This window comes from Poecilia formosa, unplaced genomic scaffold (assembly GCF_000485575.1).
Source record: "Poecilia formosa unplaced genomic scaffold, Poecilia_formosa-5.1.2 Scaffold123, whole genome shotgun sequence".
Taxonomy (NCBI): domain Eukaryota; kingdom Metazoa; phylum Chordata; class Actinopteri; order Cyprinodontiformes; family Poeciliidae; genus Poecilia; species Poecilia formosa.
In genome coordinates, this window is record NW_006800062.1 from 1,359,916 (window position 1) to 1,375,382 (window position 15,467).

The following is a 15,467-nucleotide window of genomic DNA, read 5'->3' on the forward strand; positions in this document are numbered from 1 at the left end:
ATTCAATACTTTTTTTACTCGAGTAATTTCTTGGACGGCTACTTTTTACGTTTGAGTAAAAATATGTTGAAGTAGTGCTCCTGTTAGTTGAGTACCAAATTTAGGTATTTTGCCAACCATTAATCGTTTCCTGCTCCTCCCTGCAGAAGAATACTCACCGAGCCTCGGCGATCACCACGGCCCATCCTTCATCCCCATGTGTCCCAGCCCCAGAGTCCTGACTGGCTGCCCCGTTCCCACTGTGCCTCCAGCCGGCCAATCAGTGCCCCACGTCCAGACGCCGCCCTCCGACCCCAGCCGACCCCAGCCGCCGCTGCAGGTGGCGAAGGAGTGTCCACAGAGTGCCAAGCCGCCCAGCAGCGGCTCGAGGTCCGGAGCCCGCGGCGGCCTGGCCGTCCTGCCTCTGAACCGGGACAAGAACCAGAGGCTCAGCGCTGCCTCAGTTGGAGGGCAAACGGTTCCCAAGCAGCCAAAGAACAGCCGGCAGAAATCCACCAACGGCTGGAGGTCGCTGGGCCAGCCCTTTGAGAAGGAGGTCTTTGTTGTTGTAAGTAGAGACAGTCGTGCCAAAAGTATTTTAGCATCCTTCAAACATTCTCTATTAGATTCAAATTAACTTTCTTTCTTCCAGCTGGAGGAAAAATGTTGGTAAAATAAGTCGGATTTGTTTTGTATCCACTCACAAATTAGCCTGGACACTGCAAAAACACAAAATCTTACCAAGTATTTTTGGTTTAGTTTCTCTTGCAAATATCTTAAGATGTTTGAAATAAGACAAAACTGACTTGTAGGTGACTTTTCAGCCAGATTTACATGCTTGTTTTAAGTAAATACTTTTTTAATATTGATGAAAAACTACTAGTTCTTTCTGATTAGAGGGCTGTCTTTTATTTTAAAGAAGGAATGAAGAGATTATTTTATTTTTGTCTGGGTATTTTCAATCAAAATATTTTTCATGATTGTTTAAAGGTTGCCTTTCATACTTCAACAATTTAGGATAAATTTACATGCTATACAAACATGTTCATTACATTTTTTTTGCACTAAATTATTCTTAGATAATGAGATTTTAGTCAATTCTGCCTGTTTTGAGCTGTTTTAGGGTCTCTGTCACTTTAAATCAAAATAAGCTTCAGCTGGCCACCCCCGAAACTCAATGTTTACACTTGCGTGTGAAAATAACTGCAAGCAGATGCACAATTACACAACTGCACATCTTTGAAAAGCAGAAGTGGAACATGCTGCTTAACCACCAAGAATGCAGCAAGTGGTTTAAGGATAGTAACAAAACACTTTGTCTTTTCCAGCAGCCATTGTACAGCGCATGCAGCAGTAAAACCAGCTGAACAAACATGCTGGGGTCCCAGTTGGGTTGCTAGGTAACAGGCCTGGGCTTCTGGGGTTGCTAGGTAACGACGCAGCGCCTGTGGAATGTGACTGAACAATCAGAAGGTTTTTGGAATGGCACCAAAAACATTAATTTATTGCCATAAAATGGCTGGATGGGTTTTTCTGAGTTATTTTGAGAAACAGTTGAGATCCAAATAAAAGTACAAAAACATGCAAAATGTAAACAGTTCCTCTTTAAATAAACCGAATGTTTATCCGAATGTTTCTTTAAAAGACAAAAGAAATTTCTCCAGCAGCTTGCCTCTAAGGTCTCACTGTGTTTGTGTTCATGGGTATTTTCTGCTCCCTGTGTTTTCAGGGAGAGGAGGCTCCGGTGTTAAGGAAATGCTTTGAGGGAATCCGCAGGGATGGCGACGAGATTCGCGTCAGAGACACGGTTCTGCTGAAGTCTGGGCCCAGAAAGAAGTCTCTGCCTTACGTGGCCAAGGTGTCTGCGCTGTGGGAGGAGCCGGAGTCAGGTATGTCTCCATCACACAGGTGAAGGAAGCTGAACTGGTGAGGGAGAACTGACCAGTCTGTGTTTCCTCAGGAGAGCTGATGATGAGCTTGTTTTGGTATTATCGTCCAGAACACACGCAGGGAGGGCGCAACCCCACCTTGCACTGTGAGGTAAACGGCTGCCATGTTTACAGTTACACTAAATAAAACCAGCTAAAATGAGCATGACTGCGTGACAGAAGAAGACACTCTGGCTATGCAGAAAGTAGCAACTAAAAGGAAAAGCTGGACTTTCCTTCTTTTGTGCTAACTGAGCGTCTCTCTGCAGAATGAGATCTTTGCCTCCCGTCACCAGGATGTCAGCAGTGTGGCCTGTATTGAAGACAAATGCTATGTCCTAACATTGGCACAGTATTGTCGGTAAGAAGGGCATCTTTTTGTGTTTTAGTATTTTTTTTTTATTATTTCAGACGTTCTGCTGATTAAAAAATAACATTTTCTGAAGCGCTGGACAATAAATCAATAACAATATAGGAGATTTAGGCAGATGAAAGGATCAGCATCAACCTCTCACAGCCAATTAAGGAAAATTTATGGAATCAACTAACTCGCTCACTCTTTGGTTACCTAGCAACAACTTGTAGAGTAACTGGTGGTTACCTAGCAACAACTTGTAGAGTAACTGGTGGTTACCTAGCAACACCCTGCTGAGTAATTTGCACAGCAGCAGTTTAAAGTTTCACCACAAAATAAAAAACAGAAACTGTGGATAAAAGAGTTTCCAAACTAGTTTCTAGTTTTAGAAACTAGTTTCGGTTTTAAACTAGAAACAAAACTAACTTTCTAGTTAGCTTCTACACTAACTAGAAACTAGCTAGTTTCTAGCACAAAACTAGCCAGGAACTAGTTTAGAAAATAGAAGCTTGTTTCAGTTTTAAACACAAAACTAACTTTCTGTTTAGTTTCTACACTATCTAGAAACAATTTCCTAGCTAGAAATTAGATTAGAAACTAGAAATTAGTTTCTAAAGTTGAAACTAAAGTAACTTTGTAGTTAATTTCTAAACTAAGTAGAAACTGGACAAAAATACGTAACATGTTGTGTTTTTACAGTGCACTGAAACCTTCCTGTGTTTGTTGTGTGCAGATTTTGTGCCTTGGTAAAACGCCGCAGGGAGGGCGTCTGCGACAGCGCCGCCTCCCTCGTTGTGCCGCCTGTTCTCAGCAACGCCATGCCCACCCACCACTGTGTGCCCGATGACGTCGACCCAGAGCTGGTTCTGTTCTGTCGACACGTCTACGACTTCCGCTACGGACGTCTCCTGAAGAACCTGCAGTAGTACGCGGCGCTGCACAGGAGCGGATCGTGTGACCTTACTGTCATCCTCCATGAGTTTTAATCGACTTCTTACGGGGAATTTAAATAGCTTTGAACTGTTTATGTTTGAACACCTTGCATTTTGCTCGGCAGTCATCTGACGTGATGCATCAGTTACATGGCGGTGTGAACGGCCTGTGGTGATGTAGCAGCTGTCTGAAGAACATGGAAGTTACTCTGCTGTAAAAAAAAAAACCGCTACTGTAGCTCTTAGAAATGTGACGTTTGACAGACCTGCAGCTGATGTTTCCTGTGAGTGTTGCTGTCGTCTGCCTGGGGGATATCGGACAGCTTTGATCATTTTTACCGCATCTCATCTGATTTTCCTCTGATTTGAATATGCTAAATATCACAGAATCCAAGAGTGGATTTTACTGGCTTGTCTTAAAAGTCTGCTTTGAGTTATAGCTAATTATTTAGCTTTAAGCTGCTAGCAGTCAACTTGCGGAGTTAAAACTTGCTGCTGTAGTTGGACATCACAGAAAAGTTGTTTTCAGGTCAGGACGCATCCACAAGGACAGTTTCATTTAAATAAATCTGCCTTCTGCTGTTTTAACACATATGGAGCATATTAGAACCTCCTGATGTAAACTTAGTGAGAAAAACTCAATGAAAAAGATTTTCAAAGTCACAACAGAGAAAATAAATCGATCAAACATCAACAAACCTTTATAACGACTCCACATCTCTAGTCTCCTCTCTAATATTTCCCCCCAATATGAAAATATTGGGGGGAACCTTCATTTTCTTTTCTAATTAATCAAATAAATTTTTCAATTAGTTGATTGATGAGTGACACTTGATTGCACATAGATGGACTTATTATCCTCCAATTTATTTAATTTTATTAGCTTTTTCTATAAAACAAACTTTTTCATATGTTAACATTTTAAAAAGTTAAAATATAATCTTTTTCTATAAAGTTCCAGCTCTAGCATATAAAATATATATAATCAAGCTCTTATTTACATTTTTTTTAAATTGACGTGAGCTGGAAATAAACAATGAGGGAGGGCTAAAAGGTTGTTTTTATTGAACAATCATGTAGACTAAACATTTTAACTTAATGAATATATAAATTAAGTAAATAATCACTCTTTATGGCATAAATTTGATTTATTTATCCATTTACATTAGCTACAGAACAAATCAAGCAGAAACAACTGCTTGGCTGCAACATAATTTAATAATAATGTTGCAATCTCATGTTTTTATGGTACTTTGAGGCTCCAATCTACACAAATAAGTTGAAAATGTTTTATTTATTTAATTTGGACAGCAGCACAAAGTCTGAACATGAATGGATGCAAAGTGACCCGGTCAAGCATTTATTCCCAGAAAAACATCATCAGTCAGCAGATTTAAGAGTTTAATTTAAAAAGTTTCAACAAAAGTCTTCCAATTGGTTTTTGGATCTTTCTTTTTTTATTTATTTTACTGATTAAAAATTGACCAATTAATTTAACCTGAAAATGAGAGAAATTCAGTTTTATTAGGAAGCTGTCGCTGTGGATGTAACCTGAACTCACCTGAGTTTTCAACAACAAATATAAAGTAGAAATGCAACAAAAGATGAAAGTTTTTCCATCATATCTACAATTAGGTATTTTACTTAAAGCCGATTATCGTTCGGCCATTTCTGCCTCCTCACAGCGTCGTTCAGTGAGCTGATATATTCTGTGTCTCATTTAAATATGTGATGAAGACAAATTTAAGACTTGTATTTATTTCTGTACGGCCAAAATCTAACTTCTTTTAGACTTTTAGATGATACGGCTTTCATTGTTTGAGTTGCAAAATGAGCCTCTAAGGATTTTTTGTCGACATGTTAAAGTCAGAAGATGAACCTGCAGGACCAAAATGTACTTTGGTTTCATTCTCCTTTACAGAAGAAACTTTTTTCCTCTTCACCTGAATGCTACAATGATTTTAAACCCACCTTATCGTTTTCCTGTGCCCTTCAGCCCGCTGCCTTATTCCCAGCCTTTCGCTGAGGAAGATGAGCTCGTCTTAATCTGAGTTGCTTTCCAAACGCTTCTAGTGCTTCAGGCTCCAGTGGAGTAACAGTTCATTTCTAACATTGATGATTTTTGCCTCTGCCACACTGCAAAAACACAAAATCTTACCAAGTATTTTGGTCTAGTTTGTAGTGTAAATACCTTAGTTTTGTCTAATTTCATGTAAACTAACTTACAAGTAACTTTTCAGCAAGATGTTGCAGCTTGTTTTAAGTAAATAATTCCTAAATATAGATGAAAAAGCACTAGTTCCACTGGCAGATTATTTCACTTAGAACATTTACTCTTATTAGTAAAATAATCTGCCAGCGGAACTTGACCTGGGTTGCTAGGTAACAAGTAGCGCTTGGCTGGGGTTGCTAGGTAACGGCGCAGCGGAATATTCTAGCATTTGAACTAGCACTTTTTCACCAATATTATTGACTGAAAACAAGCTCCTATATCTTGCTAAAAAGTTACTTGTAAGTTAGTTTTGTCTTATTTCATCTGTCCTAAAATATTTGCACTGGAATCTAGACCAAATTAAGCACAATTTTAATAACTCGACTATATGTGATGGCAAAAACATGATTTGGAGTGAAAACGAGTCTCAACAGAAAGTTTTGGAAGCCGCGTGTATTTCAGGTGTTGCTAATAAATTGGCTGTCAGCGAAAACTTAAACGAGTTAATGGAAAATTTCCACAAAAATGTTTAAAAACATTTAGTTTGAGTGATGCTAACTCTCACCTCTAGGTGGCAGTATTTCTTACTTTTACGGAACTGCTGCCTCAGCTTTACTTGATGTCAAGTTATAATCCATGATTATTGCTCCGAGTAACAAAAAGTCACTTTTAACATTATTCATAAGCGCAAATGTTGCAAAATTTGTAATTTTTAGTTACAAATTATAACAAAAACAATCTGAAAATCCTGAATGGACTGATCAAAGTGAAAAGATGTTAAAGAATATTTAATTCCAAGAAGTACTTAAAACTATTTAATATTTTAGCCTTTTTTGAATGAGTTTTGTATCAGTATAATCTGTCACAACCAGCCCTTTAAGGACATTTATGATTTAGAAATAAAATAAGGACTTAAAGTTTGACGACACTGCAAAACGGCACCCTGCACTATTAATCTACAACGTTAACGAAGATGCATCTCGGCAAATTATTAAACAAAAAGTTAATTTAACAATTTATTTATCTTCTTGTGTAATTCTGATGGTATAATATAGTTTCACTGCATTTAATCAGTGTTTTTCTGAGACCCTTCCTCCTATCAACACTCATGTTTATTCATTCATTTAATCAGACGCAAATTTAAAGGGATTCTTCATATTTTTGGAAGTGGGGTTCTGTTGAGAGAGCATGATGGGTCAGTAGCTTACCTGCAGCAGGTAACTCGGCTTCTTCTCTTTACATAAACACAGCTTAGTTTTCTTCTGAATCTGAAGTTATTTACACTGAAAACTGAGGTGGTCTCTATAAATTCTCTTGTGAAATTTTAAGCGCGTGTTGCCACAGTAACCACCTGAAGGGGAAATGAGACGGTGTAAGAATCCATATTTCACCTTTAAGTTGCTGTTAAACTTCTGTTTTTACCTTTTTTTTCTTCCATTATTCATATTTTGAGAAAGGTTAACTCTGCAAAATGACAGAAAGCGAACTCACAGATAATCTGTAATAAGGAATTATGAGATTTTCTGTCTCACTTGGCTCTCTGTGCCTGTTTCCATTAACTTCCTATTCCAGGAGTTTACTGAGGAGAAGGACGTGTCGTCTGAGTAGTTTCCCAAATGCCTTCTTTGTTTGTTGAAAGACCCTGGTCTGATCTTGAATCAAAGAAATGTTTGCACCAAATAAATAGACGAGAGTGGAACTCGTTCCCAGGTGTAGAAATACCTGAATGTTAGTCCTTGTGTGGATCTTCCTTTGTATTCTTTGCATGGAAATATCTTGGAAATATTAATCACATCACAGATTATTTGTATGGATTCAAATGAACTTCTGTAACATTAGATATAAGATATTGTAATAAATAATATATGAGTTCAAACTTTGCATCTCATCTTTTCGTTGTTCGTGTGGTTGTCTTCAGCTGCAGGAATCAATGTTGTCCACATGAGGGCGCTATCGGACAGAGATTTAAAGAAGCTCAACAATACACTTGAAATAAGAGCTTTTTTTTAAGTCAATCATTTTTAAAATAGGTACAAAAAGAACATTAAAATGACAGAATTTTTTTCTTTCAAAATATAAAAAATGTTTGCTAGTGGAATGAGTAACTTTATTTTTAAAATCTATATTCAAGAATTATTGACTTAAAACAAGCTTGCATGTCTTTCTGAAAAGCTACTTATGAGTTAGTTTGATCTTATTTGAAATTTACTGAGATATTTGCAAACATCAGCATGTTTAAAGAAATGTAAACGGCATATTTATATCAGCACAAACAGAATGACTTGGCTACAGTGGCCCACTCAAAGTTCAGACTTTGAGATGCTGTGATGAGATTTCACCACAGCTGTGGATACCTCAATGTGTTTTTGCTGCAAAATGTGCTTCTTCTTGCTACTTGATGAGCTTAAACAGCAGAAAAACTCCTGATTCGACTGACTATGAGGCGTTACCAGTGTTAACTCAAAGCAGCAACCAACCAACCCACCATCCAACCCACCAGTGAACTAACCAACCAACCCATCCTCCCACTCATCTACCAACCTTCCAACCAACCCACTAGTCACCCACCTACCTGGCTACCCACCACACACAGCTGGCTGTGAGCCGTTAGCAGTTCTAATTCAAAGCAGCAAAGACGAGAGGTGGAGCATCTTGAAAAATTAAAGAAGGAGGCCTCCGTCGACAATCAAGGTTTTGTGATTATGTACGAAGTTTCAGGTGCTGTTCAATCAGACTCTGAAGTTTATAAGTGGTGACAAAATGATGTAAGTGTTTGGGTTAAGAGGCAGAGAGAGTCTCTTCAGAGCATCGGCTGTTTTGATTATCCATGTACATCTGTTTCCAGAGTAGCTTATCTATGATATTCATTTAATGAATTTGTGAGTTTGCTGCTTGAACTGCTAAGATCTTTCTACTGCAGCAATGTTTCACTCCAGCAGACCATTTTGCATTACTTTATTTAGTTTCTTCTTATTAGAACATTAATATTTCATGTTAGGTTTAGTGAAGGCTTTTCTTTTTGTCCCACTTCCTCGTCTTTTCTTCATCACCTGATAGGTTCCTGTTGCTGTTTTTCCTGTGTTTATTTGGCACAGTGAAGTTATTCATTTTTTTCAGTTTGCAGGAAGGTTGAAGTGCCCTTACACTGCAAAAACATAAAATCGTACCCAGTATTTCTAATGCAAACATCTCAGAACTTGAAATAAGTCAAAACTAACTTATAAGTAGGATGTTAGCAATATTTAGCAGCTTGTTTTAAGTAAATAATTTCTTAATATTCACTAAAAAGTTTTTCAAGAACAAGATTTTGTCACTAGTTTACATGTTATAGCTGTTTCTCTCCAAAATTAAGTCACTAAAAGACTAAAAAACAGAAACTAGTCTTGGATTTAATGTTTTCCTCCAGGCTTCCTCCTGTTAAATGCGTGTTTTTCTTTCCACTGTCGACACGTGGATGCCCAGTGTGACGCGTTGCTGCAAACTCAGCGACTCGCTGCAATCAATCAACCACTCTTGCCACATGCCGGTTTAGGAAGACGGGTTGCTGCGAAATCAGGGAATCTGTGTAATCTGCTGGTTTTTCATATGTAGTAGATTTTTTTTTTTACTAGTGGGAAAAACGTACTGAGCTTGACTGCATAGTTTTATAACAATGTGTATGTTTTAATTGTAAACTGGTACTTTATTTTGTAAATAAACTGTCAAAAAATCTGAGAAAAATCGGTACTTGTTCTTGTTACATTACAGATGAATTAATTTAGAACAAGACATTTGTCCCATCTTATAAGAGAAATAAGTGGAACTAATATGTTTTCATTAATATTAAGGGATTATTAACATAAAATAAGCTGCCATTTCTTGTTGAAAAGTTACTTGTACATTTGTTTGGTCTTATTTCAAATGTTCCAAGATATCTATACTAGAAACTAAACAAAAATACTTGGTAATATTTTATGTTTTTGCAGTGTAACGTTGTGTAGAAATGGAGAAATGTGAAAAGTCTAAATGTTTTTTAAAGAACAAAAAAGTTGATGTTCAACGAGAGAGAACCATGCATCATTTGCCACAATTATGCCCCACTTTATGTTGGTTTGTAATATAAAACAGTTTGATTTATGTGTGAAAATGTGAAGTTGTAAAGGTGTGAATACTTAAGCAAAGTACAGTATTTTTTTGTATAGTTTCTAGTGAAAATATCTTATTACATTTGAAATAAGTTAAAATTAACTTTTTCAGCAAGAAATAGGAGCTTGCTTTAAGTAAGTAATTCCTTAATGTTGGTGAAAAAGTTCTAGTTCAGCTCGTAGAATATTCCATTGCGCTGCTACCTAGCAACCCCAGCCAAGCCCTACCCGTTACCTAGCAACCCTACTCTAGTTCCGCAGGCAGATTATTTTACTTTTTCACGAATATTAAGGAATTATTCACTTAAAACAAGCTCCTCTATCTTGCTGAAAAGTTATTTGCAAATTTGTTTTATCTTATTTCAAGTGTAATAAGATATTTACACTAGAAACTAGACCAAAATACTTCGTAAGATTTTATGGTTTTACAGTGCACATTACATTTATGGTTAAAATCTGTGAATATACATGATTTTTTTCTTTACAACTGGAGAGTTTCCCACGTGTCAGAACTGCCGGGGAGGTGAAGAAATGGCTACAAATGGGATTTCCTTTCTTTCTTGCTTGCTCTTCAGCTCTAAACACGAAGGGTGGCAGCCGCAGGTGTATCCCAGTGGAGATCCTGAGGCGTCTAAATTGCACACTTATACACAGAATCAGTCAGACTGACTGATTCTGACTGACAGAATCAGTCAGTCATCTACTGACTGATTCTGAGCTAGCGGTTCTCCTGTTTCTTCTTGTTTCCTGCTCTCAGCATGCTATCACACACCGATGAATCACAGACAGCAGAGCATATTTATTTGCTGTTATTATTTTTAGATTTATATATTAGAAGAGTTCATTTTTTCAATGAATTTTCAGGAGAAGCATCCCTAATGTTTGTGATTGCTTTGTGAAGATGTTTGGTAATTACTTCCCAACCTCTTCCCTCAGGCCATCAGTCTGTGCAGCTGTGACTCCACCACAGGAGGTTCCAGTTTGCTGGAACAAAGTAAAAAAACAGCGGCACAGAGTGCAAACCAAATGTCTGTCAAATGTCTTCTTCCCTTCTAAATAACCTGAAAATTTGTTAGAAAAGTTTTATTTTTGTTTCTTTTTTGTGTGTCTTTGTACATTAAAGAGGATCTATATTAATTTCACATTTTGCATGTTTTTATATTTCCATTTGGGTTTCTACTTCTTCTAAAAAAAACAAAGCCAAAACACTTTAAAAAAAACATCCAATAGATTTTTGGCAAAATGTTCATGCTTTTTGGAGTCTAGAAAACGAATCAGAATGCACCATTACCTAGATACACTAGCCAAGTTCCAGCACATTTGGTCAGCTGGTTTTACCGCAGTATTCACTGTACAACGGCTGCTGGAAAAGATAAGTGTTTCGTTGTTGATTTACCATCCAGAAACCACTTGCTGCATTCTTGCTGATTTTGCAGGAGGCCTATTTTATTTAAAGGGGACCTATTATGCAAAATTCTCATTTTGCCTGGTTTTATATTTTCATTTTGGTCTCTACTGCTTCTAAAAACATTGTAAGCATAAAAAACCCCATAAGCCCAGGGTTTTTGGCAGAAAATTGTTTATTGTTGTTTGGAAAATGAGTTGTTTCAAAAACCTCCTGATTTTGGAATCACATTCAAAGGGCACTGTGCTGTTACCTAGCAACCACAAAAGCACATCCTGTCACCTAGCAACCCAAGCTGAGCTGCAGCACATTTGGTTAGCTGGTTTTTATTGCTGTATGCATTGTACAATGGCTGCTGGAAAAGTCAAGTGTTTTGTTGTTGACTTAAAACTCTTTGCATTCCTGTTGGTTGTGCAGGAGGCTCTACTTCTGCTTTTCAAAGATGTATGGTTGCATAATTGGGCATCTGTTTGCAGTCATTTTCAGGTGATAGTGTAAACATTGAGTTGGGGGTGTGGCCACCAGCAGCTTATTTCAATGTAAAGTGACAAGATGCCCTAAAACAGCTCAAAATAGACAGAACTGCAACTAAAACCTCATTTTCTAAGAATGGTTTTGTGGAAAAAGCTGAAAGGAACATGTTTTGTATCGCCCATAAACCTAACCTAACCTGGTCAAGGAAGCATAATAGTTCACCGTTAAGCACAGACTTCAGAGCGTTAGTCACTCCTTCAGCTCTTTTCACTGCCTTTCTTATGTCATGCCTGCCTTTTTGAGCATGATATGTTAACTGAAACAAAAAAATCTGTATTTTCTCTTCTTTCTTATGCACTTCTTGTTACTGTGCACTATTTTATTTTTATATTTGTATCATGTTCGAATAAAATTTCATTTCATTCATTCATTTCATCCTTCCCATCCATAATCTATCTGCAGTTAAGGATCACTTATTCTTAGAGTTCAGAGCAGCAGCAGTAAGAGCTTCTCTGCTGAGAGCGTCATCATCTCTGCGGAAATTGTACAGAAATGCCACTGCGATGACATCTGCTCACTGAGACCGCTGAACCAGAACATAGCTGCATTTTTATTTTCATCACGGATGCTCACGCTGCCATCGGATGTCTGGATATCAAGATGGAGGGAGATTTGCAAACAATGCTTTATGCCTGGCCGGTTTCAGTTTCATCTTCCACTGAAGCGACAGCAGCTCCACTTTATAATATGATACAGCAGTCGTCTTTTTTAATCTTCTTCTGATGTAAACTCTCATCCAAACTGCAGTATCAGCTTCACACAGATGCAACTTTCCCATATTGGTAAAATTCATATTTGAATTAAACCCTGCTGTAATAAAATGCAATGAAAGCTTTGCTAAGACTTACTCATCTGGTTATATTTACCCAGAATCTCCTATATTAATTTGGTAAACTGAGCTTTCTGTGTTATTCTCATACTGAATCACATTATTAACTTTATTCAGCAATCTGTTTCTGCTCCGATGTATTCTGTAAATCTGAACAACAGAACATAGCTGCTAACCCTAATCCTAATTCGATACAAACTGCTACTTCACTTCAAAAACACAAAATCTTATTTTGTGTATTTTTAATTTTTAGCCTAGTTTTTAGAGGAACTATCTTAGTAAACTTGAAATAAGACAAAATTAACTTATAAGTAACTTTTCAGCAAGACATGGAAGCTTAATTTAATTAATAAATCCTTACTATTGATGAAAATGCGTTAATCCTACTGGCAGATTATTTCACTTGTAATATGGGAGAAATGTCTTGTAAATTAAATAATCTGACATGTTTTGTCATCAAGCCTAAAAAAACCTTGAAGCTGAAAAATTGTTTTTAATTATTTTTTGTCTGTTTCAAATCTTCTTTTTTTTTTCCTAGTTTCATTTTTTTTTTCTTTTGAACAAACTTTATGGCTCAAATGTAGCTCCATACTAAATAAATTACACTACAGTTTGACTTGGGGAATTTAAATTCCAAGTAAGGATTTAAGAAGGTTTTTTTTTTATGTTTTGTTTTGTTTTCTAAATTTTCTGCAGGTGTCAAAATTCATGACATCAGTTCTGGTGTAAATATCTTTTTTAAAATTATATTTTTAAGCAGTGACTGGTTTTTAAATCCTGATTTTTGCCTTGATTTATTATTATTGTGAATGTCTATTCTGAAATCATAATAGATACTTTACCATTTTAGTGTTTAAATGTTTACTTGGAATTGTAAAAAAGACAATTCTTTTCATGATGAAACAACATGAGAAAAGATGTAATTCAGGTTTCCCTTAAAAATTACATATAAAAACATAAATTAAACTAATCTCAAGGATATGAACCTAAAAACTGAATGTTATGCTCACTTTAAATCATGATAAATGCATGCATACTATTTTTTGGGTGCAATTGTCTTCTCTTGAGTTCTTCTTCCTACTCAATGAGGATTTACCTGAAATTCTCCAACATTCTGGTAAATCCATACAATTTCCATCACAATTGGGGCAAAAAAGATCAGTTGAGGATTTAATCCTCCGTTCTGGAGGGAAGAAGCAGTAGAGCGCTACAGCTCCATAACAACTGCTCCAAATTATGACAGGATGTTTGATTAACCACCTGCTGGGTTATAGATTTTACAAATAATTGACAGACGTGATGTTGCTTAGCTCTTTGGGTTTAGTGTGCACCTGTTGTGTGATGCTTGAAGGGCCAACAGCGCACAGACACCTTGTTTTCTCTTAAGGATAATAAATCCCCATTATTGAAAGTTGCTGGGTGAATGGAAGAAAGCACAAAGTCACACCCATTCAGCATCATAGCAGGGACTTAACTGCTGCTACACCACAAATGAATCAAACATCTGTGATGAGACACAGATGTTCATTCAAAAAGAGGTGTAAGGAAAAGGATGAGACTAAAATGAACTTAACACAAAAACATCCAATTTGGCTTCTTACATTTACATATCATCTAAATTCCTTCAAAATTATCTTCTAAGTCTAATCAGGACAAACTATTACCCCACACAATTTGATGTTTTTCAATATGATCATTTTTAAAGGAGTTTCTTCCAAATTCTTCAGATTTTTCTCATTTAGAAATTCCTGAAAAATCTGTAAAAACATAAAATATTTGCAAGTACTTTTGTCCTAGTTTATAGTGCAAATATCTCAGTACACTTGAAGAAGACAAATTTACAAGAAACTTTTCAGCAAGATATGGTCATATAATGCTTATATTTTATTTGTTTTAACATCTGAGTAGAAGCTCCCTAAAACCTCCCACAAACTAACAATAAAATACTTCAATCTGTTTGCATTGTAATTATTTCATTTAAAATATTCAATCTGCATTTTAAGTGCACCAAACTAAGTAATAAAAACCTTCATTACAATGCTAAAGCTAGTTAGCTTGCCAACGGGTGACGGTGGATAAGCAGTTTTTCTGAGGCAGGTAAGTTGTTTCTTCGTGTGCATGTGGCTTCTTCTCACAGTCCCAAAACATAACTATTAGGGTAATTGGCCTCTCTAAATTGGTCAGAGATGTGTATGAGTGTGTGCATAGTTGTTTATTCAGTGTGTGTCTGTGCTATCATGGCAACCTGTACAGTTTGTACCCAGCCTCTTGCCTAATGGCTGCTGAAAACAGCCACCACAAAATCCTCTGAGATGATGGATGGAGGATCCATCATCTTACATGATGATCCATCATCTTACATGATGGATGGATGATCACCTTCTTTGGATTTAGTTTTTGTGTACACTTTTCCATGGGTGGTTCTACATAGAAGTCAACAGGGGCCAACACCCGGTATAACTGCCCATCATTATGGCCCCTGTACAGAAGAGATAACGTTAAGTATGATAATACACAGCTAACTAGATACATTATTTGACTTTGACATTGCTTTATTGTTCTTTAAAGGGAACATATTATGCAAAATTCACATTTCTCTCATTTTTGTACTTCCATTTGGGCCTCAACTGCTTCTCAAAGCAGTCCAAATGCTTAAAAAGCCAACCAGATGTTTTTAGAGAATAAGTTTGTATGTTTTAGTGTCAGAAAAATGACATGTTTCAAAAACCTTCTGAATGTCAGGTCACAAATCCACAAGCACTGCCCGTCACCTAGCAACCACAGGGAAGCCCAGCCCGTCACCTAGCAACCAAAGCAGAATTCTAGGGAATTTGGTCAGTTGGTTTTGTGTTTTTGAAGGAGCTCAAATGGACTGCACTTACAGTATATAGCGCTTTTCCAGTCATTTTGACCACTCAAAGCACTTTACACTAAAGTCACATTCACCCATTCGCACTCACAAACGCTCACACATTTATACACTGATACACAGATCGGTTGGCACTTTGGGGTTAAGTGTGACACATTGACATGTGACAGGAGGAAGCTGGAATCGAACCTACAACCTTCCGATTGCAAGACGACGATTCTACTGTGGCTGATTTTGATGGTCGCCCAGCCAATCATCAAAATAGACAGAACCGACCAGAATGAAACTTCTTTATCTAAG

At 37.0% G+C, this 15,467-nt stretch overlaps 1 protein-coding gene across 3 annotated transcripts in view; it reads left to right on the plus strand.

Annotated features, from left to right (window-relative positions):
* bahd1 (bromo adjacent homology domain containing 1) overlaps nt 1–3,894 on the plus strand; it is a 28,275-nt gene extending 24,381 nt beyond the window's left edge. For all 3 annotated transcript variants that reach the window (XM_007561141.2, XM_016675948.1, XM_007561142.2), the window contains exons 3-7: nt 147–547; nt 1,709–1,868; nt 1,940–2,019; nt 2,177–2,268; nt 2,996–3,894. In XM_007561141.2, the coding sequence (XP_007561203.1) occupies nt 147–547; nt 1,709–1,868; nt 1,940–2,019; nt 2,177–2,268; nt 2,996–3,188 (926 nt within the window). In that variant the 3' untranslated portion in view covers nt 3,189–3,894. The remainder of the gene's footprint in view (nt 1–146; nt 548–1,708; nt 1,869–1,939; nt 2,020–2,176; nt 2,269–2,995) is intronic.
* Nucleotides 3,895–15,467: the final 11,573 nt, after the last annotated feature.